Consider the following 26685-nt stretch of genomic DNA (forward strand, 5'->3'; position numbering starts at 1 on the left):
AAACAGCCTATTCACGTCAACTCTATCTATCCCTCTCAAAATTTTAAATACCTCGATCAAATCCCCCCCTCAACCTTCTACGCTCCAATGAATAGAGACCTAACTTGTTCAACCTTTCTCTGTAACTTAACTGCTGAAACCCAGGTAACATCCTAGTAAATCGTCTCTGCACGCTCTCTAATTTATTGATATCTTTCCTATAATTCGGTGACCAGAACTGCACACAATATTCTAAATTTGGCCTTACCAATGCCTTGTACAATTTTAACATTACATTCCAACTTCTGTACTCAATGGTTTTGATTTATAAAGGCCAGCGTTCCAAAAGCCTTCTTCACCACCCTATCTACATGAGACTCCACCTTCAGGGAACTATGCACTGTTATTCCTAGATCACTCTGTTCCACTGCATTCCTCAATGCCCTACCATTTGCCCTGTATGTTCTATTTGGATTATTCCTGCCAAAATGTAGAACCTCACACTTCTCAGCATTAAACTCCATCTGCCAATGTTCAGCCCATTCTTCTAACTGGCATAAATCTCCCTGCAAGCTTTGAAAACCCACCTCATTATCCACAACACCTCCTACCTTAGTATCATCGGCATACTTACTAATCCAATTTACCACCCCTGTAACGTTCTCCTTCGGGTGTAACGAACGCCGAATTTAACGTCCGGATAAACCAAGCCAATGCAAACCAGATCGCAGTAAGATTAACCATTTACTGTTCACTCTTCACATTAACATATGGTGAAAACTGTTGATAAAACAATACAAGATTGATACAGTATTTGTTCCTTCCTTAATATCACATTTCAAGTGTAAATACTTGCAAAGGTGACTATAACTACATTACACTAAGGTGCAGTATACAAGGAGAGTTTACCTGCTCCATTGACTACTTTAAATACACTTCCATGCAAACTATCTGCGACTCTTTAACTAACGAAAGCATAAGCATTATCTACCGTCGTTACTTCTAACAGGATCGGCATTAACATCTTAGTTCAATATATCGATTATCTATTAACTTACAGCGTTGCTCTCACTGTGATTTCTCATGCCTGCAAAACTACTTCTGCTCAGGTGAGCCTCGTGGAAAGCCCCCACCCTCGCGCTAATTTCAAACCGGTATTTTCCCACAAGACGCGGCGAAACCGGATGTGACGTCATCGCATGCCGATATATTTTACATGCAATGAATATACTTTAAACACTTCTAATTCTAACTAGAAAATACTATTGAATGAATTACTAAGCGAAAATATTATAAACTAAATAACTGTCGTAAAGACAGCACACTCCCCGCTTGACCTTCGTAAGGTCACAATGAGCAGAGTACAAAACTTAGTCTCTTAATCAGTCATTGGGTAGAAGTAGAATAACTTCTGTAACTGGCCCTTGGTAAATTTTCACATCGCCTTGGTCGGTAGTCTTCAATTCGATCTTCCTGACATGTCCATCCTCGCTAGGGAATGTAGCAGTGATTCTGGCCGTTGGCCAGCTGTTGCGGGTGGTTTGCTTGTCCCTGAGCAGGACTAAGTCTTCAACTTGAAGATTCCTTCGGGGTTCTGTCCACTTTTGTCTCTGTTGCAACAAAGGTAGATATTTTTGTCTCCAGCGAGGCCAGAACTGATTTGCCAGAGCCTGGACTTGTCTCCATTGCTTTGTGTACAAATCCTTGTCTGAGAAGTCTCCTGGTGGAGGAGGTGCTCCTGCCTTCTGCGTAAGGAGCGTTGATGGCGAAAGTATAAAGGGGTTTTCTGGGTCAGAAGACACAGGTAGGAATGATTGTGCGTTTATAATGGCTGTGACCTCTGCCATTAGGGTGCACAGTACCTCTTGGGCCAATCGGGTGCGTTGCTGCATCTCAGGTTTCCTTTTCTGGGTTTTCCGTAAGGACGTGAACCGTTTGACTGCCTGCTCTTTGTTATCTGGTGAGCGCTGGCGTGGTTCTCTGAAAGGCAATGGGGCAACCCCCTTATTTGCTTCATCTCTGAAGACCTTGGTGTCTTTGGGTTTTAAAGAAATGGTATCTTGAGCTGATTGTGCAAGTTTGTTTCCGTGCTCGGTTTGAACGAAAACTGACTGACCTAGCGTCTCATCGGTTACTTTACGCTTGGTAATGTCTTGTTGTGCTTCTTTAGGGTACACCTCAGTGAGGCAGATCTCGGAACAAGAACGGCTTGACTGAGTTTGACCGCAAACTTCTGTACAGTTCGAGCTGACAATTGTTATCCTGGAGTGAACCTCTCCCTCCCCGCCGTCCTGTTGTGGGGGTGAAGGAGCGTTGTCGGTTCTTTCATTCTTGACTTCATCACGGAGCCGTGAGGGTAAATTTCCTTCCTTGTATGGATGTGATGCATTCGTGACTCTCTGAGGTTCCTCGTAGCTGGGGAAGTTATCGAATACGTATGGAGAGGGGAGACGAGCCTGCCTGTCTATTTGAGATTGTACATAGTCGCTTGTGCGTTCCAGTCTGGTCCTTTCTAAAGTAGATCTTGCTTCGGTCAGATCACGCGACCCTTCAGCTTCTTCTATGTACTCTGCTTCCGCCATGGCAGCTTCTTCTTGTCTTTCTCGCTGCAGCACTTGCAACTCTGTCGATATTTTTGCCATTTCCAACTGGGTTTCGGCTTCTCTGGCGGCCTCTTCTCTTTGTCTGGCGGCCTCTTCGGCTTCTCTGGCAGCCTCTTCTCTTTGTCTGGCGGCCCTTTCTTTCTGGATTTCGGCTTCTCTGGCAGCCTCTTCGGTTTCTCTGGCAGCCTCTTCTCTTTGTCTGGCGGCCCTTTCTGGATTTCGGCTTCTCTGGCAGCCTCTTCTCTTTGTCTGGCGGCCCTTTCGGCTTCTCTGGCGGCCCTTTCTTTCTGGATTTCGGCTTCTCTGGTGGCCAGTTTCATTTTCAAAACTGCTTCTTGTCTGGCGTAACGCAGTAGCACCTTGGCGGCTTCTGCCTTTCTGGCGGCCCTTTCGGCTTCTCTGGCAGCCTTTTCGGCTTCTCTGGTGGCCAGTTTCATTTTCAAAACTGCTTCTTGTTTGGCGTAATGCAGTCGCACCTTGGCGGCTTCTGCCTTGGCTCTTGCCTGTGCGGACTTACTTGATGTCGTTCTACTGCCCTTGTCGCTGGGCGCCATCGACTTGATCCCGGATCGAGCTGACATTGCAGCACTTGGAACACCTGATAACGCCTGGGTTTGCTTACTTGATGTCGGTTTACTGCCCCTGTCGCTGGGCGGCGTCGACTTGATGCTGGATTGAGCTGACATTGCAGCACTTGAAACACCTGATAATGCCGCTTTTTCGCTGTAACGTTCTCCTTCGGGTGTAACGAACGCCGAATTTAACGTCCGGATAAACCACAGCCAATGCAAACCAGATCGCAGTAAGATTAACCATTTACTGTTCACTCTTCACATTAACATATGGTGAAAACTGTTGATAAAACAATACAAGATTGATACAGTATTTGTTCCTTCCTTAATATCACATTTCAAGTGTAAATACTTGCAAAGGTGACTATAACTACATTACACTAAGGTGCAGTATACAAGGAGAGTTTACCTGCTCCATTGACTACTTTAAATACACTTCCATGCAAACTATCTGCGACTCTTTAACTAACGAAAGCATAAGTATTATCTACCGTCGTTACTTCTAACAGGATCGGCATTAACATCTTAGTTCAATATATCGATTATCTATTAACTTACAGCGTTGCTCTCACTGTGATTTCTCATGCCTGCAAAACTACTTCTGCTCAGGTGAGCCTCGTGGAAAGCCCCCACCCTCGCGCTAATTTCAAACCGGTATTTTCCCACAAGACGCGGCGAAACCGGATGTGACGTCATCGCATGCCGATATATTTTACATGCAATGAATATACTTTAAACACTTCTAATTCTAACTAGAAAATACTATTGAATGAATTACTAAGCGAAAATATTATAAACTAAATAACTGTCGTAAAGACAGCACAACCCCATCATCCAGATCATTTATGTATATTACAAACAACATTGGGCCCAAAACAGATTCCTGAGGCACCCCGCTAGTCACCGGCCTCCATCCCGATAAACAATTATCCACCACTACTCTCTGGCATCTCCCATCTAGCCACTGTTGAATCCATTTTATTACTCCAGCATTAATACCTAAAGACTGAACCTTCTTAACTAACCTTCCATGTGGAACTTGGATAGAGGAAAAGGATTTTAAAAAATTCTGCAGTATAACCATCTGGACTAGAAGCTTTACCAGAATTCATTGAAAAAATAGCCCTTTTTATTTCAGTTTTCGTAATAGGTGTACCTAGGAATACACTATCCTCTACTGTTAACTTTGGAATATTCAATTTCCTTAAAAATCTATCTATTATAGAAGAATCCTTAACAAATTCTGATTGATATAAGGAATTATAAAAATCTTGAAAGGCTTTATTTATCTCTTTATGGTCGATCGTCAGAGTGCCATCTTTTTTATGAATCCTAGTAATCTGTCGTTTAACCGAAGCAGTTTTCAATTGATTAACCAATAATTTGCCAGACTTATCTCCATGTACATAAAACTGGGTTCTAGATTTAATTAACTGATTTTCAATTGAAGAGGATAATAACAAACTATGCTCCATTTGAAGTTCCACTCTTTCTTTACAAAGTTCTTTGCTGGGGGTCACTGAATAAATCTTATCAATTGCTTTGATTTTATCAACCAATGTTAATATTTTAGAATTAGTTCATTTCCTAACTGCAGTAGAGTATGAAATAATCTGTCCACGAATAAATGCTTTAAAAGTGTCCCATAAAATTCCACTAGAGATCTCTGCTGTAGAATTTGTTGAAAAAAAACAAATCAATTTGTTGTTTAATAAAATTAACAAAGTCTAAGTCCTGCAATAAAATAGTTGAACCTCCAAGATTTAGCATTAATAGATGAATCCATTATCTTAATAGATAGCTTCAAAGGTGCATGGTCAGAAACAGTAATAGTCATATTTACAATCGATAACATCTGTAAGTAAACGGTGATCAATAAAAAAAGTAATCACTTCTTGAATACTTATGATAAACATGAGAAAAGTATGAAAACTCTTTGTCATTGGGGTGTAAAAAAACGCCAAATTTTGAAAATTGCTGAATCAGTCATAAAGGAATTAATAAGAGAGGCCGATTTATTCGGAAGAGCTTGGGTGGGCTTAGATCTATCCATCGAAGGGTTTAAACAACAGTTAAAATCCCCACCCATTATCTGCCTGTACTGATTCAAATTGGGAAAGGATGTAAATAGACACTTAAAAAATTCAGGACAATCAGTGTTTGGAGCATAAACATTAACTAAAACTACTTTTTGATTAAAAAGTAGACCAGTAATAAGCAAAAATCTACCTTGTGGGTCTGAAGTTGTTTCATAGTGTATAAGGGAGGTTGAAGAATCTATAAAAATGGAAAAGCCTTACTTTGGCTTGAGAATTCGAGTGATATTGTTGGCCTTTCCAATACCTAAAAAAGTGTTGACTATCCACCTTCCTCACATGAGTCTCTTGTACAAAGATAACATTAGCATTCATTCTATGGAATACTTTGAATATTTTTTTTCCATTTGATCGGATGATTTAAACCATTAGTATTCCAAGAAACAAAATTAATAACCTTATTCATATTGACAATATTTATTACAATTAACACATAAGGTTTAAAAAAAATGAACTCATGAATCGGGAAGAGGGAAGTAAGTTCAAGGAGGAACCGGAAGTCATGACACTGCAACCATTTTTGTAGTTTCATATGAGCCCATGAAGTAAAACTAAGCATAAAGTAAGCAAAAAGAAAACAACAAAAATCCCCCTCCCTCCACCCTCAAAACCCCAGGAGAAAAGCCAAAAAGAGGCAAGCAAGCAACCTAACACTAAAATTACCCCCATGTCTCAAGACGGCAACTCAAACAAAAAAAAGTTGAATAAAAGATACAAACCACCCATATTTTAAGAAAGGGTTGGTATAACAAAAATTAAAAAATAAAATTAGTATATATAATATACTAATATATATATGTATATTATATAACAAAAAGATTTTAAAAAATTAAAATGATAAAACCCATAAATGAATAATATTGTATGTGTTTTAAAAGAAAGTTTTAAACTTATTCAAACACGTCAAAACGGATGTGACGTTCCAAGCACTAAGGTCTTCCGGGAAGAAGAAACAACATTTTAGTTTTTTAAAAATCTTAATATTTAAATGTTAAAAATTTAAAAAGTGTATACGAACTTAAAAGAAAACCCTAATGAATTACTTTCAAAACTAACAGATTAATAATATGAAAAAATAACAAACTCAGAATAAACCAAAAACAGACTTTACCATGTATAAGAAATACATGTAAGCCATACATAAAAAAACATCATTTTATAAAAGATCCAAATCTATAAGCTAATTATTACATTAGTCAACCCATAAAAATAATAAAATGTTATTCTTCAAGAAATCCTTGAGCATCTGCTAGAGATTTGAACAGCCGATAAATTCCGTCTTTGAGAGTAACTCTCAAATGTGCTGGAAATAACAGCGCTTGCTTGTAGCCTTCCTGATGAATTTCTGACATAACGGATTTAAAAGCCATTCTTGCCCTTCAAACTTCGGGACTGTAGTCTTCCAGAATACAGAATTTAAAATCTTGAAAGCTGATCATACCCTTTTTCCGGACAGCCCGAATCAAACGCTCTTTGGTATGAGGATAATGGATCCGGAGAATTACTTGTTGTGGTTTCAAACTTGAATCTGAATGAAAATGAGAAATGCGATGTGCACAGATGATTATTAGAGGAGAATCTAGTACTTCTGAGCCAAAGACATCCATTAAAAATTTGGAGAAAAAAACAGTGAGATTGTCATTCTCAAATTTTTCCGGAATCCCAATTAACCGAAGATTTTGTCTTCGAGAGCGATTTTCAAGATCAGTGATTTTAGATTTATAACGATTCTTCTGTTGAGAAGTCGCAGCTTGCTGTTGTTGCAAAGTTTCAATTATACGATCTCTCTGGCTAGCGGCTTCTTCAAGAACTACGCTTGTTGTTTTTGTGAACCCAGTGTAAGTGCTTGAAGTTTTGCGTCAAATGTCTTTAAAATTTCATCAACGTAGAAAGCTTTGCGGTTAATTTACTCTCCAGTTTTCCAAGTCTGTTGTCCATAAGATTCGCAATTGCTTCTAAAGTTGATGGTTCTTTTGTCTGTTTCGATTCCTTTGGTCTAGACATTTCAGCAAGTTGAAAATGATTCAAACAGTTGAAAAAAATTTCATATGTTTAAACCCTTTTAGAATAGGTATAAAAAGATCAATCAGGGGATGTTTGTAGGTTAAAAAAAGGATTGGAGCAAAGCCAAAAACCGCTTCACTCCATAAGCGCCATCTTGAGACTCATTAACACCCCATTATCTTCTACATTCTTAAGAATTCATTCTCCTACTAAATTGGATACATGCATAGCAAATAGCAAACTCAAAGGTGACTACATAATCTACATCTCTTAGCTACCTCTCATTAACACACTATTGTCTTCTACATTCTTAAGATTTCATTCTCCTACTATAAATTGGATATATGCATAGCAAATAGCAAGTTCAAAGCTGACTACATAGTTTTGGTTACACAGCATACAATGCAACTTTTATACTCCAATACTACCTCTCTCTGAGTAAAGAAGTTCCCCCTCATGTTACCCTTAAACTTTTACCCCTGAACTCTCAACTCATGTCCTCTTGTTTGAATCTCCCCTACTCTCAATGGAAAAAGCCTATCCACGTCAACTCTGTCTATCCCCCTTTTAAATAACTCTATCAAGTCCCCCCTTAACCTTCTACGCTCCAAAGAATAAAGACCTAACTTGTTCAACCTTTCCCTGTAACCTAGGTGCTGAAACCCAGGTAACCTAGTAAATCTCTGTACTCTCTCTATTTTGTTGCTATCTTTCCTATAATTCGGTGACCAGAACTGTACACAATACTCTAAATTTGGCCTTACCGATGTCTTGTACAATTTTAACATTTCATCCCAACTCCTATACTCAATGCTCTGATTTATAAAGGCCAGCATACCAAAAGCTTTCTTTACTACCGTATCCACCTGAGATTCCACCTTCAGGGAACTATGCACCATTATTCCTAGATCACTGTGTTCTACTGCATTCTTCAATGCCCTACCATTTACCATGTATGTCCTATTTGGATTATTCCTACCAAAATGCAGTACCTCACACTTATCAGCATTAAACTTCATCTGCCATTGTTCAGCCCACTCTTCTAACTGGCCTAAATCTCTCTGCAAGCTCTGAAAAACCTACTTCATTATCCACAATGCCACCTACCTTAGGTGTCACCATAAGATTCACTTTCTTGCAAGCATTCACACTAGAAAAATGGAATACAATAGAATCAATGAAAAACTACATTCACAAAGTCTGACAAGCGACCAATGTGCAAAAGAAGACAGACTGCGCAAATACAAAGAAATACAACAATAAATAACTAAACAAATAAATAATACTACGAACATGAATTGTAGAATCCTTGAAAATGAGTCCATAGGTTGTGTTCAGTGATCAGTTCAGTGTTAAAGTGAGTGAAGTTATCCTCGCTGGTTCAGGAGTCTGAAGGGCAGTAGCTGTTTCTGTACCTGGTGGTGTACAAACCTTTGTGGCAGGGAATGGTAGAGCAAAGATTGCTTTTTTGAGTGTTTACCTGTGGTCCTACCTTGTTCCAAATGGGAGTTTCAGAAAATAATGTCCCATTGGGAGTTAAGGAACTAAGCACTTTACTGGAAATTACATTAGAAGTTGAATCCTTTGTAACAATTATAATGCAAGAAATGGAGTTGGAAAATGATAGCTCTTGTTAAAAGCCTGTCAAGACACAATGGAAAGGATGGTCTTGTATGCAACTCCTATTTCCTTACGAACCATCAGGCCTTTCCAATTGTCAGACAAATCCTATCTATCCATTTTCCCAACTATTTCCCTGTAACTAATTCTCTCCTACATCCCTACCACTCAGCTGTACTAGAGGTAATTTATAGTAGTTTACCAGTTAAAATTTCTTTGGGATATGGGAGGGAACTGGAGCACAAGGGGGAAACCCATATGTTTTCATAGGAAGAACTAACAGACCAACACATAGTCCCAGAGGGCAGGATTGAACTCAGATCACAACTGTAATTGCAAGATCATTAAATACAAATGAATGATAACAGTCATTTAATTTAGTGCATAATCCAATAGCTGCTGATCACAATATGCAGGCCGTTCTTAAATGGCTTTAATAATACAGCTACCATGTATTCCTGCTTGTCATTCCATTTTATTTGTAAAATTGGAATTTTCACATTTTTTTATTTGAGACGACCATGATGGCTCTAATCTCTCTCAAATACATTCTCCATTTTCTCTATATTCACAGGAATATCGACCAATTCCAGAGCCAGAATCTAATGGTAAGTCTTTCATGCCTTAACTCATATTTATTTTCATAACTGGCACTGTAACTTAAAATAGCAGAAAATATTGGACTGTAATATCAAATCCCTGTTTTAAGTCAAATAATTAATTCTAAATAAAAAAGCTGCTGAATCAGAAATTAATATTGAAAAAACTAGAGATATTCAGCAGACCAATTAACAGCTAGGTAGTGGCAAGCAAGGTATAGTGTTAAAAATTTACAGCTCTATATCATCTGTATCATTACCCAGTTCTAATGAAAATGTCAATAACCTTTATCCACTTGTGGCTGCCTGACCAGCAGAACATTTCCAGTATTTTATGTTTTTAAGTCCTATTCCATTTCAATTAATTGAATGCTGACAATTTTACCATTTTTGGGGTAAATTTTTAAAATTGTTTATTGAGAAACTTAAGAGTGACTTCTGTCTCTTTTATAAACAGCTGTATTTTATGAATAGCAGGAACAAAATTACTTCCTAAGAAGGAAACTTGACTATTTCTATATTTTTGTATTTCCGAACATGTTAACTTTATATATAAAAAAAATAAAATTTAACTTTAATTTATATAATGAATGAAAGGATCTTTTTATATAATAAAGATACTGTTATAACTTTGTATCAACCATGAGTGCCTTCTATGAGTCACTATTGACTTACTAGCATGGTGATATCAAAGTATGCATGTGTCCTTTGCACCTGTTCTTCTGGCTTCTTGGTTTGATGCATATATTAGTAAGATTTATTTTTAATATATAAATAAGGGCTGGTGATTAAATCACCGTTGTACTCAAGTTGGATCTCCTGGAGAAGTGCATGGCACTTCTGATGGTTCGGGACAGGAAGTTAAAACAAAAGAAGATGGATGATAAAGTTAAAGAGATGGAAGTAAAAATGGAAGAAAACACTGAAAGAATAGATAAGATAGAAGACAATAATTTTGCCTGGACAACAGAAAGAAAATGGATGTTGGAAAAAATAGTTGCGCTTGAAAATTCTAGTAGACAAAATAATATTAAAATTGTTGGTCTTATAGAAGGTACAGAGGGAGAAAATCCAACAAAATTCTTCCAAGAATGGATTCTGAAAATTTTGGAAATGAAAGAAGGAAGTCAAGTAATTGAAATTGAAAGAGCACACAGAGCTTTAAGACCAAAACCTCAACAAGATCAAAATCCAAGATCAATATTGATAAAATGCTTAAGGTACCAAGATAAAGAAATGATCTTGAAGGCAGCTACTCATGGTGCTAAAAACAGAAATGGGCCATTGATGATAGAAGGGAAAAGAGTATTTTTTTTTAATCCAGACGTAAGTTAAGATCTTCTGAAGAGGCGGAAGGAATTTAATCCAGTGAAAAAATCTTTATGGGAAAAGGGCTATAAATTTTTATTGAACTACCCCACAAAATTGATAATTTTCCTGGATAACGAAGAAAGAAGATTTTTCGTTGATTACCAGAAAGCAGAGAAATTTGTACAAGAACTACCTGATATCCACAAGGAGGGGTAAAGAATTATAGAAATGAAGTGGACTAATGATGAAGACTGAAATAAGGTTGGACTTGACAGACATTGATAAGGAATAAGAAGAAAAAAAATAGTTGAGTATTAATTGGGAGTAGAGACATTAATTATTTTCTTTTCTTTTTTCTTCACTAATATATATTTTTTCTTTTTTTTTGCGGGGGAGCTGGAGGAACTCCTGATCGATGGCTGCAAGTTTCACGTGTACAATCATGGCGATTGCCATGACCTGTAAAATGGGCAGGGGTGGGGGGGTAATGTGTTTATTTTTATTCGCAACATTAGTGGGTTTTTGGGTTTTTTTTCTTATATATTAGTTACCTTTCTTCTATTTTTCTTATTTTTTGCCTGGATGGTTGGGGAGAGACACATAGCAACATGGAGAATTTTAAAGAGTTCCCAAGGTATTATGAATGATTAATTTACTTAATTTTTTAAGTTTTAATGTTAATGGACTTAATGGACCAGTGAAAAGAAAGAGTTTTAACATATATTAAGAAAATGAAAGGAGATATAGCTTTCCTACAAGAAACACATTTAAGAGAAACAGAACATAAGAAATTTAAGAGAGAGTGGGTTGGAAATGTCATTGCAGCTTCATTTAATTCAAAATTGAGAAGAGTTGCAATTTTGGTTAGTAACACTTTACCAATTAAAATTCAAAATGTAGTAATTGATTCTGTGGGGAGATATGTGATTGTCAAATTTTTTCAGAATTATGGACTCTTATGAACATTTATGCACCAAATGAAAATGATGCAAAATTCATACAATAAGTTTTTTTTGAACTTGGCTGATGCACATGATAAATTATTAATAGGTGGAGACTTTAATTTTTGTTTAGATCCAGTTTTGGATAGGTCAACTAAAGTTGCTACAAAATTAAAAGAAATAAAACTAACTTGATCATTAATGAAAGATTTAAATCTGATTGATATATGGAGAAAAATTAATCAAAGAGAAAGAGACTGTTCATTTTATTCAAATAGACATAAAACTTGCTCAAGGATCGATTTTTTTTTTAATCAAAAAATATTCAGGATAGAATGAAAAGTGTGGAATATAAAGCAAGAATACTGTCAGATCATTCCCCCTTTATAATGACAAATATAATGATGGATAAGGAGGAATCGATCTATAGATGGAGATTTAATTCAATTTTATTAAAACATCAAGATTTTTGTGATTTTATGAAAAAACAGTTTCAATTTTTTTGATACAAATTTACATTCAGTTGAGGATAAAATTGTATTATGGGAAGCGATGAAAGCATATTTAGGGGTCAGATAAGTTATACATCTAAAATTAAGAAGGAATACATGGCAGAAATAGATCAATTGGAAAAAGATATCAAAGTTAGAAAAAGAATCTCAAAGATATATGACAGAAGAAAAACGAAGACAACTTGTTAATAAAAAAATTACAATATAATACACTCCAGACGTATTGTACAGAAAAAGTAATTGTGAGAACTAAACAGAAATATTATGAATTAGGTGAAAGATCACATAAGATTCTTGCTTGGCAACTAAACAGAAAAGGCTTCTAAAACAATAAATGCAATTAGAACAAGTGCAAATATGGTTACTTATAAACCTTTTAAAAAAAATTTATACTGAACTATATCAATCAGATTCACAAAATAAGATTGCTGAGATAGATAAATTTTTATCACAAATAACCGTTCCAAAATTAAATTTGGAAGAACAGGAAGGATTTACCTTAAAAGAGGTTTAAGAAGCTTTAGGATCACTTCAGAGTAATAAATTCCCAGGAGAAGATGGTTTTCCTCCTGAATTTTATAAAAAATTTAAAGATTTATTAATTCCTCCTTTTATGGAATTAATATATCAAGTGGAAAGAATGCATAAACTCCCACAATCTTTTTTAACAGCGATCATAACTGTATTGCCAAAAAAAAGATAGAGATCCTTTAAAACCAACATCATATAGGCCTATTTCTTGTTGAATACAGATTATAAAATAATAGCAAAAATTTTATCTAATAGAATATCTAAATATTTACCAAAATTAATACGTATGGATCAAACCGGTTTTATTAAAAACAATCAATGGATAATATAACCTGGTTACTTAGTATAATTCATTTGGCACAAAAAAAAGAGGAAATGAGTGTGGCAGTTGCTTTGGATGCAGAAAAAGCATTTGATAGATTGGAATGGGATTTTTTATTTAAGGTATTGGAAAAATATGAGTTAGGAAAATTTTTTATACAATGGATTAAAACCTTAAATACTAATCCTCAAGCTAAAGTAGTTACAAATGGTTAGATTTCAACACCATTTTGCTTAATGAGGTCAACTAGACAAGGCTGCCCATTATCGCCTGCTTTATTTGTTGGCAATAGAATCATTAGCTGAATTAATTAGAACAGATCCAGACATTGGGGGCTTTAGAGTTAATCAAGAAGAATATAAAATTAATTTATTTGTTGATGATGTTTTGATTTATTTAACAAACCCATTGCAATCTTTGCAAAGACTATCTTTTAGATTGGAAGAATATGGGAACGTATCAGGGTATAAAGTAAATTGGGATAAAAGTGAAATTTTACCCCTTACCAAAGGAAATGATAATCAATGTCGATTAGTAACTCAATTTCGATGGTCAATAAATGGGATAAAATATTTAGGTATTAGGGTTGATAATGATGTAAAAAATTTATATAAACAAAATTATTTGCCATTATGAAAAAAAATAAAATAGGATCTTGATAAATGGATGATGTTACCAATAACATTAATAGGTAGAGTTAATGCTGTAAAAATGAATTCATTTCCTAGATTGCAATATTTATTCCAAACTTTACCAATACAATTGCCTCAGAAGTTTTTTCAAGAACTGAATAAATATGTAAGGAAATTTCTTTGGAAAGGAAAGATGTCAAGAATATCATTGGAAAAATTGACATGTAAATTTGATTTAGGAGGGTTACAACTTCCAAATTTTAAGAATTATTATAAAGCAAATCAGCTTAGATTTATTGCGTCTTTTTTTGATGAAGAAAAACCGGCATGGATTAGAATAGAATTAGATAAGATAGGAAAAAAACATACCAGATTTTATGTATAAATGGGAATCCAAATGGATATGAGAAAAAAAAGAATCTCCTATATTAAGACACTTGATTGATTTATGGAATAAGGTAAATATGGACGATGAGATAAAGAAATCTTTATTAGCAAAAAGAACTTTAATTCAAAATAGGCTTATTTCTTTTACAATGGATAATAAACTTTTACATAATTGGTTCCAAAAGGGGATTAAATATATAGGTGATTGTTTTGAAGGAGGTATATTGATGTCATTTGATCAATTAAAAAATAAATATAAAATATCAAACAACACTCTTTTCTGTTATTTTCAATTAAAGGCTTATTTACAAGAAAAGCTGGGTCAAACAATGTTGATGCCAAAACCTAGTGAAATAGAAATATTAATTCAAAAAGGAAAAGTAAAAAAATTTACATCCTGTATGTACAATTTGATTCAAAAACAGACAATTAAATCAGGAATTCATAAATCAAGCCAAAAATGGGAATCTGATTTGAATATTAAAATTGATGGATAAAGTTGGTCAAGATTATGTTCTGGTAGTATGATAAATACAATAAATGTTCGACTTAGATTAGTACAATATAATTTTTTACATCAATTATATATAACACCACACAAATATGTCTGACCAATGTTTTCGATGTAATCAAGAAATTGGTACTTTTTTACATTCCACTTGGTCTTGTTTTAAAATTCAATCATTTTGGATAAATCTAAGACTTTTATTGGAACAAATTACTGGAGTACAACTCCCACATAGTCCAATATTATTTTTATTAGGAGACATTAAAGGGACAATACCAAAACTTAAATTGAATAAGTATCAGAAAAAATTTATAAAAATTGCATTGGCAGTAGCCAAAAAAGTTATCGTAGTTACTTGGAAATCTGATTTATATTTAACTATGGATCGTTGGAATATGAAATATATAGTTGTATTCCACTTGAAAAAATTACATACAATCTAAGAAATGAATATGATATATTTTTGAAAATTTGGCTCCCATACCTACAGAAAATAGGATTAAATACATAGGTCCTTTGAAGATAAAATTATAAAGTAATTGGGGAAAGTAAAAATAAAAAAATTATTTTGAACTCCATGGAAAATGTGGGGATCCTCCGATATCCAGGCAATCTTTCTCTTCTTTCTTTTTTTTCTTTAGACAAGGGTTAAGGGGAGGGGGGAGGGTTAATATTTTTTCTCTTTCTTACTTTTTTATCATTACATTTATTCTTTGTAATTTCCTAAAAATTTAATTAATAAATAAGGAGTAGACTGAAGGAGGAAATAAAGGCAAAAGTGCAAAGAGGTTATGAAGGAATTCTAAATCTTGTACATCTGAAACATGGCTAATAGTAGTAGTGTAATTCGACTGGTTTTGGAAGAGGTCAGACATGCTGGATATTTACATGGCTAATAGTGAAAGAGTGGAGCAAAGCTATAGGGATTTGAATTTTATAGGACTTTTATAATCAATGTATTCTTTTTCAATGCAGTAGTTAGTAATTATAGATGAATGAGACCTAGGGCACAGCAGCAGAATTTTGAATGTCAAAAAGTTTAGAAAGAATAAAGCTGATAGAAATGGATTGGGCTAGTGATGCCTAGAGGTATACAAGCATAGGATTCAAGTCACGCATCAGCTGAATCAATACAGGGACAGAGCTGGGAGAAGCTATATCCGTGGGGGTGTGGATATGTGCTCATGGGTGCCACACTAGCATAGCTGATTGTGCAATGGTATTACACCTTGGGTGTTGGAGTTTGGAGTTTAATTTCAACGTCAGATGTAAAGAGTCTGTATGGCTTCCCTGTGGAATGCATGGGTTTTCTCATTGTGCTCTGGTTTCCTCCCACAGTCCAAAGACATACGGGTTAGTACATTAATTGGTCATGGTAAATTGTCCTGTGATTTAGGCTGGGGTTAAATTGTGAGTTGATGGGGTACACTGCTGATAGGGCTGGAAGGGCCTATTCTGTGCTGAATCTCAATAAATAAATAAACTCTCAATATATACAAAGTAAATTTATTATAAAAGTATATATATACTGTATACACTATATACAAGCCTGAGATTTATTGTGGGCATATACAGTAAATTTAAGAAACACAATTAAATTAATGAAAGACTATACCCAACAGGACGGGCAAATAACCGATGTGCAGAAGACAGTAAACTCTGCAAATACAAAAGAAAAAAAAACAATAAATATTGAAAACATTACAGGAAGGATATTAATAAGGTTGAAAGAGTGCAAAGAAGGTTTGCAAGGATGTTGCCAGGACTTGAGAAACTGAGTTACAGAGAAAAGTTGAATAGGTTAGGACATTATTCCCTGGACCATAGAAGAATGAAGGGAGATGTGATAGAGGTATATAAAATTATGATGGGTATAGATAAGAGTGAATGCAAGCAGTCTTTTTCCACTGAGGCTAGGGGAGAAAAAAAACAGAGAACATGGGCTAAGGGTGAAGGGGGAAAAGTTTAAAGGGAACATTAAGGAGGGGCTTCTTCACACAGGGAGTGGTGGGAGTGTGGAATGAGCTGCCAGATGAAGTGGTAAATGCAGGCTACTTTTAACATTTAAGAAAAACTTGGACAGGTACATGGATGAGAGGTGTATGGAAGGGATATGGGCCAGGTGCAGCTCAGTGGGACTAGGCAGAAAAATGGTTCGGCACAGCCAAGTTGGCCTGTTTCAATGCTGTAAGGTTCTATGAGATGGAGTTCTTGAAAGTGATATTTCAGCAATGTTGCAACTGCCATGTTCAGATGCCTGGGTGAGGACTGGAGAGCAGCTTCCGATTGAGAGAAAAGTTTGGTTTCAAATTTGCCAGTATGTCAGATGAACAGGCTGAGTCCTGATGATTGCTCTTGGCCTGAAATGCTGACTGTTTATTTCTTTCCGTGGATGCTGCCTGATCTGTCTTCCTCCAGCATTTTGTCTGTGTTACATAGGCTAATAACTTCAAATAAGTGGAGAGGTCAGAAGTAATGGTGAAGAGCGGTTAAATGTTATCAGCTTATTTGTGGAAACTGATGTTTTCTGACAGTTTTGCTGAGGGACAACATAAAGATCCTTTGGAGGCAGGGCTTGTAGAGGAAACTATGTCAGAAGACTAGAGAGGTTAGGATAAAGGTGAATGGAACCAAGTAAGTGTCTTCTAGGCCAGCTGAACATCAGTTGACAAAGGTGTTGTCCTGTGTCTAAAAAGTTAACTGAAATGATGAGCAATGGATCACAAAAGGTGCCATTATGACATTGATAAGAAATGTTTCGGGTCTATGGCAGGATTGCGAACCTGATCGGATGTAAATCAATGATCCCGTTCAAAGGTGAGTTGGTGTAATTTGTTTATTATTATTTACAGCCTATGTTTGCAGCAACAATTTTTTTTTAGTCTTGTATTATTGTATTATGACAGAACTTTTAGTTTTAATCTTGTATGGATGTTCTCTCCTCATAATCCAGCATTAAAGTTCTTTGTTATGACAAATTATTTCTTTGGAGTCACCAAGTCTTTCAGGGATATAATCGGTGCCCATTTTAAGATGCACTGTTGCAATGATTTTAATTTTTGATAATTACATGGCCCTTTCAGAAGTCTTGCTGAAGATGCATTCCGTTGGGATTTGTGGCTCTGATGTCCATTATTGGCAAAATGGAAGAATTGGAGATAATGTTGTGAGAAAACCTATGGTACTCGGGCATGAGGGCTCAGGAACAGTATTTAAAGTGGGACCTGGAGTACACCATCTCAAACCAGGTCAGTCACTAATCCAATAAGTTTTATTATGCCACAGTAGATTCCAGTGTGTGACGTGGATTTGTGTAGGCAATCGTAACTGCTCGGTCTCTGGTTTGTGACTATTGGTCAGTGAGTGCGCTCCAAGTATAGACATGAAGGCAGCCAATCGTAATAATTCCAGCAATGAATGTGCCATCAAAAGGGCTCCTATATATTTCAAAAAAAAAATTGGCTTTCTCAAACTTGGAACACAGACAAGTTTAAATTATGGTCACCCTACTATAAGAAGGATGTCATTAAGCTGGATAGATGCAGAAGAGGATATTGCTGAGATTTGATGGACTGAGTCATGGAGAGAGTTTGATCAGGTTGAGATATTTTACATTGGAGCATAGGATACTGAGGGGGTGATCTATAGGCTGACTGCACACAGTCCTTATCATGGAGTTGGAAAATCATTAAATACAGAGCATGGGTTTAAGGTGAGTGGGGAGGGATTTAATAGGAACATCAGCAGCACCCAGAGAGTGGCCAGTATATAGAATGAGCTACCAGAGAAAGTGTTAAGACAGGAGTAGTTGAGGCAAGTGTATTAATAAGATTTAAAAGGATCTTGGACAGTTACATGGATTGGAAAGGTTTACAGTGATATGGACCAGATGTGGCAAAATAGGACTAGAAACTTGACCCATTGGACCAAAGGGCTCGTTTCCATACTGTAAGACCTTAAGATGTAGGAGCAGAGTTAGGCTATTTGGCCCATTGCATCTGCTCCGCTATTTCGTTATAGCTGATCCAGTTTTCCTCTCAGCCCCAATCTCCTGCATTCTTCCCGTATCCCTTTACAGAATTCCACAGATTCACCACTCTCTAGCTAAAGAAATTCTTCCTCATCTGCATTCTAAAAGGATACTCCTCTATTCTGAGGTTGTGTCCTCTGGTCTTAGACTCTTCCTCCATAGGAAACATCTTCATATCCACTTCATCAAAGCCTTTCACCATTTGATAGGTTTCAATGAGGTCACCACTCATTCTTCTGAATTCTAGTGAATACAGGCCCAGAGCCATCAAATGCTCTTCATATGACAAGCCATTCAATCCTGGTATCATTTTCATAAATCTCCTCATATCAATCCTCAGAGGGATCAGAAGTGGATAGAGTGAGCAGTTTCAGCTTCCTGGGTGTCAAGATCTCTGAGGATCTAACCTAGTCCAACATATTGATGAAGTTATTAAGAAGGCAAGCCAGCGGCTATGCTTCATTAAGAGTTTGAAGAGATTTGATATGTCAACAAATACACTCAAAAACTTCTGTAGATGTACCGTGCAGAGCATTCTGACAGGCTGCATCACTGTCTGTATGGGAGGTGCTACTGCACAAGACCGAAAGAAGCTACAGAGGGTTGTAAATTTAATCAGCTCCATCCTGGGTACTAGCCAACAAAGTACCCAGGACAAGTTCTGAAAGGCAGTGTCCATTATTAAGGACCTCCAGCATACCCTTTTCTCACTGTTACTATCAGGTAGGAAGTACAGAAGCCTGAGGGCACACACTCAGTGATTCAGGAGCAACTTCTTCCCCTCTGACATCCGATTTCTAAATGGACATTGAACCTTTGGACACTACCTCACTTTTTTTTAATATACAGTATTTCTGGTTTTTGCATGATTTTTTTGCATTATTCAGTATACGTATACTGAATAAAGTATATTGAATAAGATTTACTTATTTTTTATTTTTTTTCTATGTTATGCATTGCATTGCTGCTACTAAGTTAACAAATTTCACTTCACATGCCGGTGATAATAAATCTGATCCTGATTCCTTTGAATTTGCTCCAGTTTCAGCACATCCACCCTAAGATAAGAGGACCAAACCTGCTCACAAGATTCCATGTGAGGCCTCACCAGTACTTTATAAAGTTTCAACATTATTTCCTTGCTTTTATATTCGTTCTCTTGAAACTAATGATAATGTTGCATTTGCCTTCCTCACCACAGACTCCACCTGCAAATTAACCTTTAAGAAATCCTGCACAAGGACTCCCACGTCCCTTTGCACCTCAGTTTTTTTTTGTAGTTTCTCTCCATTCAGAAAATAGTCAACCCTTTTTATTTCTTCTACCAAAGTGCATGACTGTATATTTCCTGACACTGTATTCCATCTGCCATTTCTTCACCCATTCTGTTAATCTGGCTAAGTCCTTCTGTAGCCTCTCTGCTTCCTCAAAGCTACCCAGCCCTCCACCTATCTTCATATCATCTGTAATCTTTACAACAAAGCCATTAATTCTACCATCCAAATCATTGACATATAACATAAAAAGAATCAGTCCCACACAGACCCTGTGGAACACCACTAGTCACCAGCAGCCAGCCAGAAAAGGCTCCCTTTATTCCCATTCTTTGCCTCCTGCCAATCAGCTACTGCTTTATCCATCCTAGAATCTTTCCTGTAACACCATGGGCTCTTAGCTTGTTAAGCAGTTTCATGTGTGACACCTTGTCAAAGGCCTTCTGAAAATCCAAGTATACAACATCAACCAATTCTCCTTTCTCTATCCTGCTTGTTATTTTTTCAAAGAATTCCAACAGATTTGTCATGCAAAATTTTCCCTTGAGGAAACTATGCTGACTATGGCCTATTTTATCATGTGCCTCTTGGTACCCTGAGACCTCATCCTTAATTGCCGACTCCAACATCTTCCCAACCACTGAGGTCAGGCTAACTGGTCTATGGTTTTCTTTCTTCCAACTCTCTCCCTTCTTGGAGTGCCATTTCCAATTTTCCATTCTTCTGGAACCATTCTAGAATCTAATGATTCTGGAAAGATCATTACTAATGCATCCACGATCTCTTCAGCTGCCTCTTTCAGAACTCTGGGATGTATACCATCTGGTCCAGGTGACTTATCTACCTTCAGACCTTTCAGTTTCACAAGAAACTTCTTTCTAGTTATGGTAACGTCACTCTTTATGCCCCTTGACACCTGAAACTTTTACCATACTGCTTGTGTCTTACCGAGTGAAGACTTACTTAGTTTACTAGTTCATAGAATTTCATGGTCCCGCATTACCACCTCTCCAGCATTGTGTTCCAGCGGTCTGATATCCACTCTTGCCTCTCTTTTACACTTTATGTATCTGAAGAAACTTTTGGTTTCCTCTAATATTATTGGCTGGCTTACTTTCATATTCCAGCTTTACCTTCTTAATGACTTTTTAGAGTTGCTTTTTGTTGGCTTTTAAAAGATTCCTAATCTTCTAACTTCCCACTAATTTTTGCCCTATTATGTGCCCTCTTTTTAGCTTTTATATTGGCTTTAACTTCACTTGTTAGCCATGGTTGTGTCATCTTTCCTTTAGAATAGTTCTTCCTCTTTGGGATGTATATATCCTGTGTCTTCCAAATTGCTTCCAGCCATCGCTGCTTTGCTGTCATCCCTGCCAGTGTTCTTTCCAAATCAATTCTGGCCAACTCCTTTTTCGTGCCTCTGTAATTCCCTTTACTCCACTGTAATACTGATATGTTTGACTTTCGCTTCTTAAATTTCAAGGTGAATTTATCATATTATAATCACTTGCCCTTGAATATTCTTTGACCTTAAGCTCCCTAAGCAATTCTGGTTCATTGCACAATACCCAATTCAGAATAGCTGATCGTCTAGTGGGCTCAACCATGAGTTGCTCTGAAAAGCCATCTCATAGGCACTTTAGAAACTCCCCTTCCTGTAATCCAGCACCAATCTGATTTTTCCCAATCTAGCTGCATATTGAAGTACCCCATGACTATTGTAACATTGCCCTTTTTCCATGTATTTTCTATTTCCCATTGTAATTTATAGACCAGATTCTTACTACTGTTTTGGGGGTTTGTATGCAACTCCCATCGGGGTCTTTTTACCTTTGTAGTTCCTTGGCTCTATCCACAAAGATTTGACGTCTTCTGTCTCTGTGTGACCTCTTTCTAATGATTTGAATTCAGTTTTTCACCAACAGAGCAACACCGCCCCCTCTACCTTCCTGCCTATCCTTTCGATACAAAGTACTTCGTTGACATTAAGTTCCCAGCTATAATCTTTCAGCCATAATTCAGTAATTCATACCTGCCAATCTGCAATTGTGCTGCAAGCTCATCTACCTTATTCCATATACTGTGTGCATTCAGATACAACACCTTCAGTATTCATCCTTTTCAAATTTGTCGCACTTCTATGTCCTCATGCAATGCTTCTGTCATCCACTTCCCTGAGGAGCTACAGTAGGTTGCAGTGCTGTGAGGGTCTGCTCCATGCAGTAGGCTGTAAATGTGCTGCATCTTAATTATCCGGTTTGCTAGTGATGTAGACTTGCAGATCTTAGCGTTCATTGTAAAATTTTTTCAATCATACAGAAGACAAACAGGAAAAGAAATTTTAGAGTTGATTAGAGCCAGAGAGTTCACCACAACCATATGCACCATCATCTTGGGGGAAAAAATCAGATTGTTTTCTGAATCATGTAGATACTTTCTAAGATAGGCTAGCCCATGAATGTCTGTTGCTCTTGATTTAGTGGGTACAGTTTATCTGAAAACAAGAGGAATAATTCCTTTATAATATGTAGCACATTTTACTGTACAGTAATAATAACTGATGAAGAGTCTTGGCACGAAACATCAACTGTTTATTCCTTTCTGTAGATGCTATCTAACCTGCTGAGTTCCTCCAGCATTTTGTATGTGTTACTCTGGAATTCCAGCATCTGCAGAAACAATTTTGTCCATGTCATCCACAAACATAATTTGTCCAAGTGTGTCATCCACACAGTATATCCTTATACTGATATGTTTATATTATGTGACCGAACATTTTCTCTGCTGCAGGTGACAGAGTTGCCATTGAACCGGGGATCCCCAGAGAATATGATGAGCATTGCAGAGCTGGGCGCTACAACCTCTCCCCAACAATTTTCTTCTGTGCTACTCCACCTGATAATGGACACCTTTGTCAATACCATACACACAATGCCAACTATTGTTATAAGTAAGCCATCAGAATATCAGCTTGTGTTGAAGAATGTCCTTGACAGTTTCACTTAAAACATTATGTTATGGATGGTTAATACTGTGTATTTATGATGGTAGAATGATTGACCATTTCCATGTCTGAATATTGCTGCAGTTTTTTTTTATATTATACTGGACAACAAAGATTTTGCTTCCTGAAAACTTTTGGGTGTATCTTAGGGATTTTGGGCTGCCGATCATGAAAATCACAATGAAATTTCCCTGTCATGCATCTTTTTAAAAATCCCCTATATTTGTTATTTGAATTTATAATTCAAGTCAGAATAACTGATGCAAAGATTAAGGACAAAAATGCATAGAAGGCATTAAAGAAAGTTGTCAAAAAATTTCTTGGCAACTACAGAGCAGCAAACTACGTGCAGCTGGTTGATACATGCTTCAAGCATACAAAACCATGAAGTGTAACATGTCATTAAAGATTCATTTTCTACATTCCCATTTAGACTTTTTCCCTGCAAATCTTGGCACTGTCAGTGACAAGCACAATAATGACATTGTGGTTGTGGAGAAATGGCATCAGGGCAACTGGAATCTATCAGTGCTGGCTGATTATTGTTGTTCACTTAACCAAAAAGCCCCAGACACTGAGTACAAATGAAAATCATCAACAAAACATTTTTAGCTTAGTTAACCTATTATGCAATCACCATTATGCAATTAACGGATTATACCCAATAAAAGCGTACATGATACAAGTAGTCTGAAATTATATTTGTGTTCAGCTTCAAGTTTTGGAAGAAGCAACACATTCGAAAAAGTTTGCTGTTCAGTGTTATCTAAACGTTTTAAATCTGATGTAAATCTTATATCATCAATCACTAAGGAATTGCGAGTTCAGGACAGAATAAATTGTTTTTTTTATTGTGCCCTACCCAAAAGTGAGTACCTATTGGTCATGTCAATGAGTTGAATATGTTTTTCTTTCTCAAAGCAATCTGAGGTGATGTGTCCTGAATAAACAGTATAACTTTCTGTGTTGCCTATACCGTTACAACTCCTCCCTGGATGGCCCCAAGCCCGGCTGCTGAGGGAGGAGGGTTGGGCATGGGGCTAGCAACCCCATCACATTTTAAAAACCTATTGCTTCAGAAGCACCAATAGAAGCTCCGAAGACCGCATTGCTGGGAGAGGAGGGATGTTTGCCTAGAAATCGTATGAAGTCATAGAAACAAAGAAAACCTACAGCATGATACACGCCCTTTGGCTAACAAAGCTATGCCAAACATGTCCTTACCTGAGAAATTACCCGGGTTACCCATAGCCCTCTCTTTTTCTGAGCTCCTTATACCTGTCCAGGAGTCTCTTAAAAGACCCTGGGTCATGTGGTGAAAATGAAAGCCATAAACCGCTCAACCTTCTATCAGCCCAGGACACAGAACTCTGAGCTGCTGTTGATGGCCTGTGCCCTAATAGGGATGATGGGCTGAAGGAGGAGGAGCAGAAGAATTTCTCTTGACGCTAAATGAGATTTCCATAATTACCTACCAAGCAGGTTATTCAGATTCAACACCTGGCCTGTGTTTTACATCTCTTCATAAAACAACTAAATAAACAAACTACAAAATAATGCATATGCTGTAAATCTGAAATAATATCGAAAATCTTGGAAGTACTGAGTAGGCTAAGCAGCATTTGTAGAGCGAGGAACAGTTTATATTATGGGTAAATGACCTTTCTTCAGAACTAGAAAAGGTTAAAAATCAAACAAATTTGATGTTGCAGGAAAGGAGTGTAATACAGACATAATGGAAGGGAAAGGACAAAAGGACAGAGTCCAGGAAGTCAAAGACTTGGTCTCTTTCCCATTGTTCAGAATTATTATTTACAGTCAAATATGAAGAAGTTAATTAAGTCCCTTTGGTGTGCAGTTGCTGCTGTAATAGAAGGAAACCTGGCTCTCAGTTTGCTCACAGCAAATCTTACCGAGAGTAATATAACAATGTATAGATAATATGCTTTTTTAAGTAATTTAAGGAAATCAAAAGATTTTTCCATGTTGTCTATGTTGTCTTAAAATGCATTTTGTTTTAAAAGCATTAAATAAAAGATTACTATTATTGCTGCATTTCAGACATTGGTCTGCCATTGTGGAACTGCCTACTGGAGTTAGATGCATAGTCTAGTGATACATAAAACAGTACAGCACAGGAACAGGTCCCTTGGCCAATAATGCCCTGCTCAACCAAATAAATTAGTGTTCAACTAAATAGCAAACTAATCTTTTATGCCTGCACAATGTCTATATCCTTTACTTTTCCTCACATTCATGTACCTATCTCAACATCTCTTAAAAGTCCATAATGTACCTGCCCCTACCACCATTCCGGTCACCCATCACTTTCTATGTGAAAAAAAAACACAAAAAAAATTGCCTCTCACTGCTTCTTTAAAATTACCTCCTCTTACCTTAAGAGCATGCCCTCTGGTTTCAACCCTGGGAAAAAGATAGTGTATGTTGACTCTCATAATCATATAAACCTCTATTAGATTCTGCCTCCACCATTCCAGAGAAAACAACCTAAGTTTGTCCAAACTCTCATAGTTTATGACCCCCAATCTAGGCAGCATCCTGTTAAACTATTTCTTCACCCTTTCCAAAGCTTTGACATCCTATAATTGAGTGACCAGAACTGTATGCAGTGCTGTAGATGCAACCTAACTAGAGTTTTATAAAGCTGCAACATCTTGATTTTTGAACTCAGTGCTTCAACTAATAAAGGCGAGCATGTCAAATTCTTTCATAACCACCTTATCAATCTGTGTAGCCACTTTCAAGGACCTATCAACTTGGATCCCAGGATCCTTCTGCTCATCAACACTTCAGGCATACTGTTACTGCCCTTAACAGTAAACTGTCTCTTTACATTTGTTCTACCAAGTTGTAACTCTTTACATTTGGCCAGGTTAAAATAAGTCTGCCTTTTTCCGCCTGTGTCTGCAACTGCAGCTGTATTCTTTGCTAGTCATCTATGCACGCCACAAAACCATCAAACTTCGTATCATCTGAAAACTTACTAATCCGCCCATTTACATTTTCATCCAGGTCATTTATATACCTCAGAAACAGCAGACGTCCCAGTACAGAACCCTGAAGAATACCACTAATCACAGACCTCCAGCTACAACAAGTCCCTTCAACCACTACCCTTCATCTTCTATGGTCAAGTCGGTTCTGAATCCAGGCAGCCAATTCACTATTGATCCCATAATCTTCTGGATGAACCTCCCATGGGGGGACTTGTCAAATGCCTTAGTAAAATCTATGTTGACAATATCCATAGCAGTACCTTGATCACATTTTCAAGAAGTTTGCACAAGTTAGTAAGATACGACTCACCCTACACAAAGCCATGTTGTCTTGCCCTGATTCCAAATGCTCATAAATTTTCCATCGAGGATGTGTGATCTTTGTCTAAAGTTCTAACTTCAATGCTTATTGATTGAAACTCTGCTGTGAACACAATTTATAAATCCTTTACTCTGTTCAAACAATGTCAAATTTTGGCATTTATTGTTTCAGGCTCCCAGAATCTCTGAGTTTTGAGGAAGGTGCATTGATTGAACCTCTTTCTGTTGCAATTCATGCCTGCCGCAGAGGAGGAATAACAATTGGTAGCAAAGTCTTAATTTTAGGAGCAGGTAAGCAATTGTCTAAGTGACTATTAATATTTATTTGGTGTTTGAGTTATCAATTTGCATTTTTACGTTTTAAAAAATTGCCACTGAAAAGATAGACAATTTAACTAGCACATGAAGATGTTTTCAGTCAT

At 36.8% G+C, this 26685-nt stretch overlaps 1 protein-coding gene across 4 annotated transcripts in view; it reads left to right on the forward strand.

The window, feature by feature from the left end:
- The window catches only part of sord (sorbitol dehydrogenase), a 64319-nt gene that overhangs the window by 16785 nt on the left and 20849 nt on the right, over nt 1-26685 (forward strand). For all 4 annotated transcript variants that reach the window (XM_059946604.1, XM_059946602.1, XM_059946601.1 and 1 more), the window contains 4 exons: nt 9449-9482; nt 17701-17865; nt 22712-22871; nt 26436-26554. In XM_059946604.1, coding sequence (XP_059802587.1) covers nt 9449-9482; nt 17701-17865; nt 22712-22871; nt 26436-26554 — 478 coding nt within the window. The remainder of the gene's footprint in view (nt 1-9448; nt 9483-17700; nt 17866-22711; nt 22872-26435; nt 26555-26685) is intronic.

Source organism: Hypanus sabinus, chromosome 21 (genome assembly GCF_030144855.1).
Source record: "Hypanus sabinus isolate sHypSab1 chromosome 21, sHypSab1.hap1, whole genome shotgun sequence".
Classification (NCBI taxonomy): domain Eukaryota; kingdom Metazoa; phylum Chordata; class Chondrichthyes; order Myliobatiformes; family Dasyatidae; genus Hypanus; species Hypanus sabinus.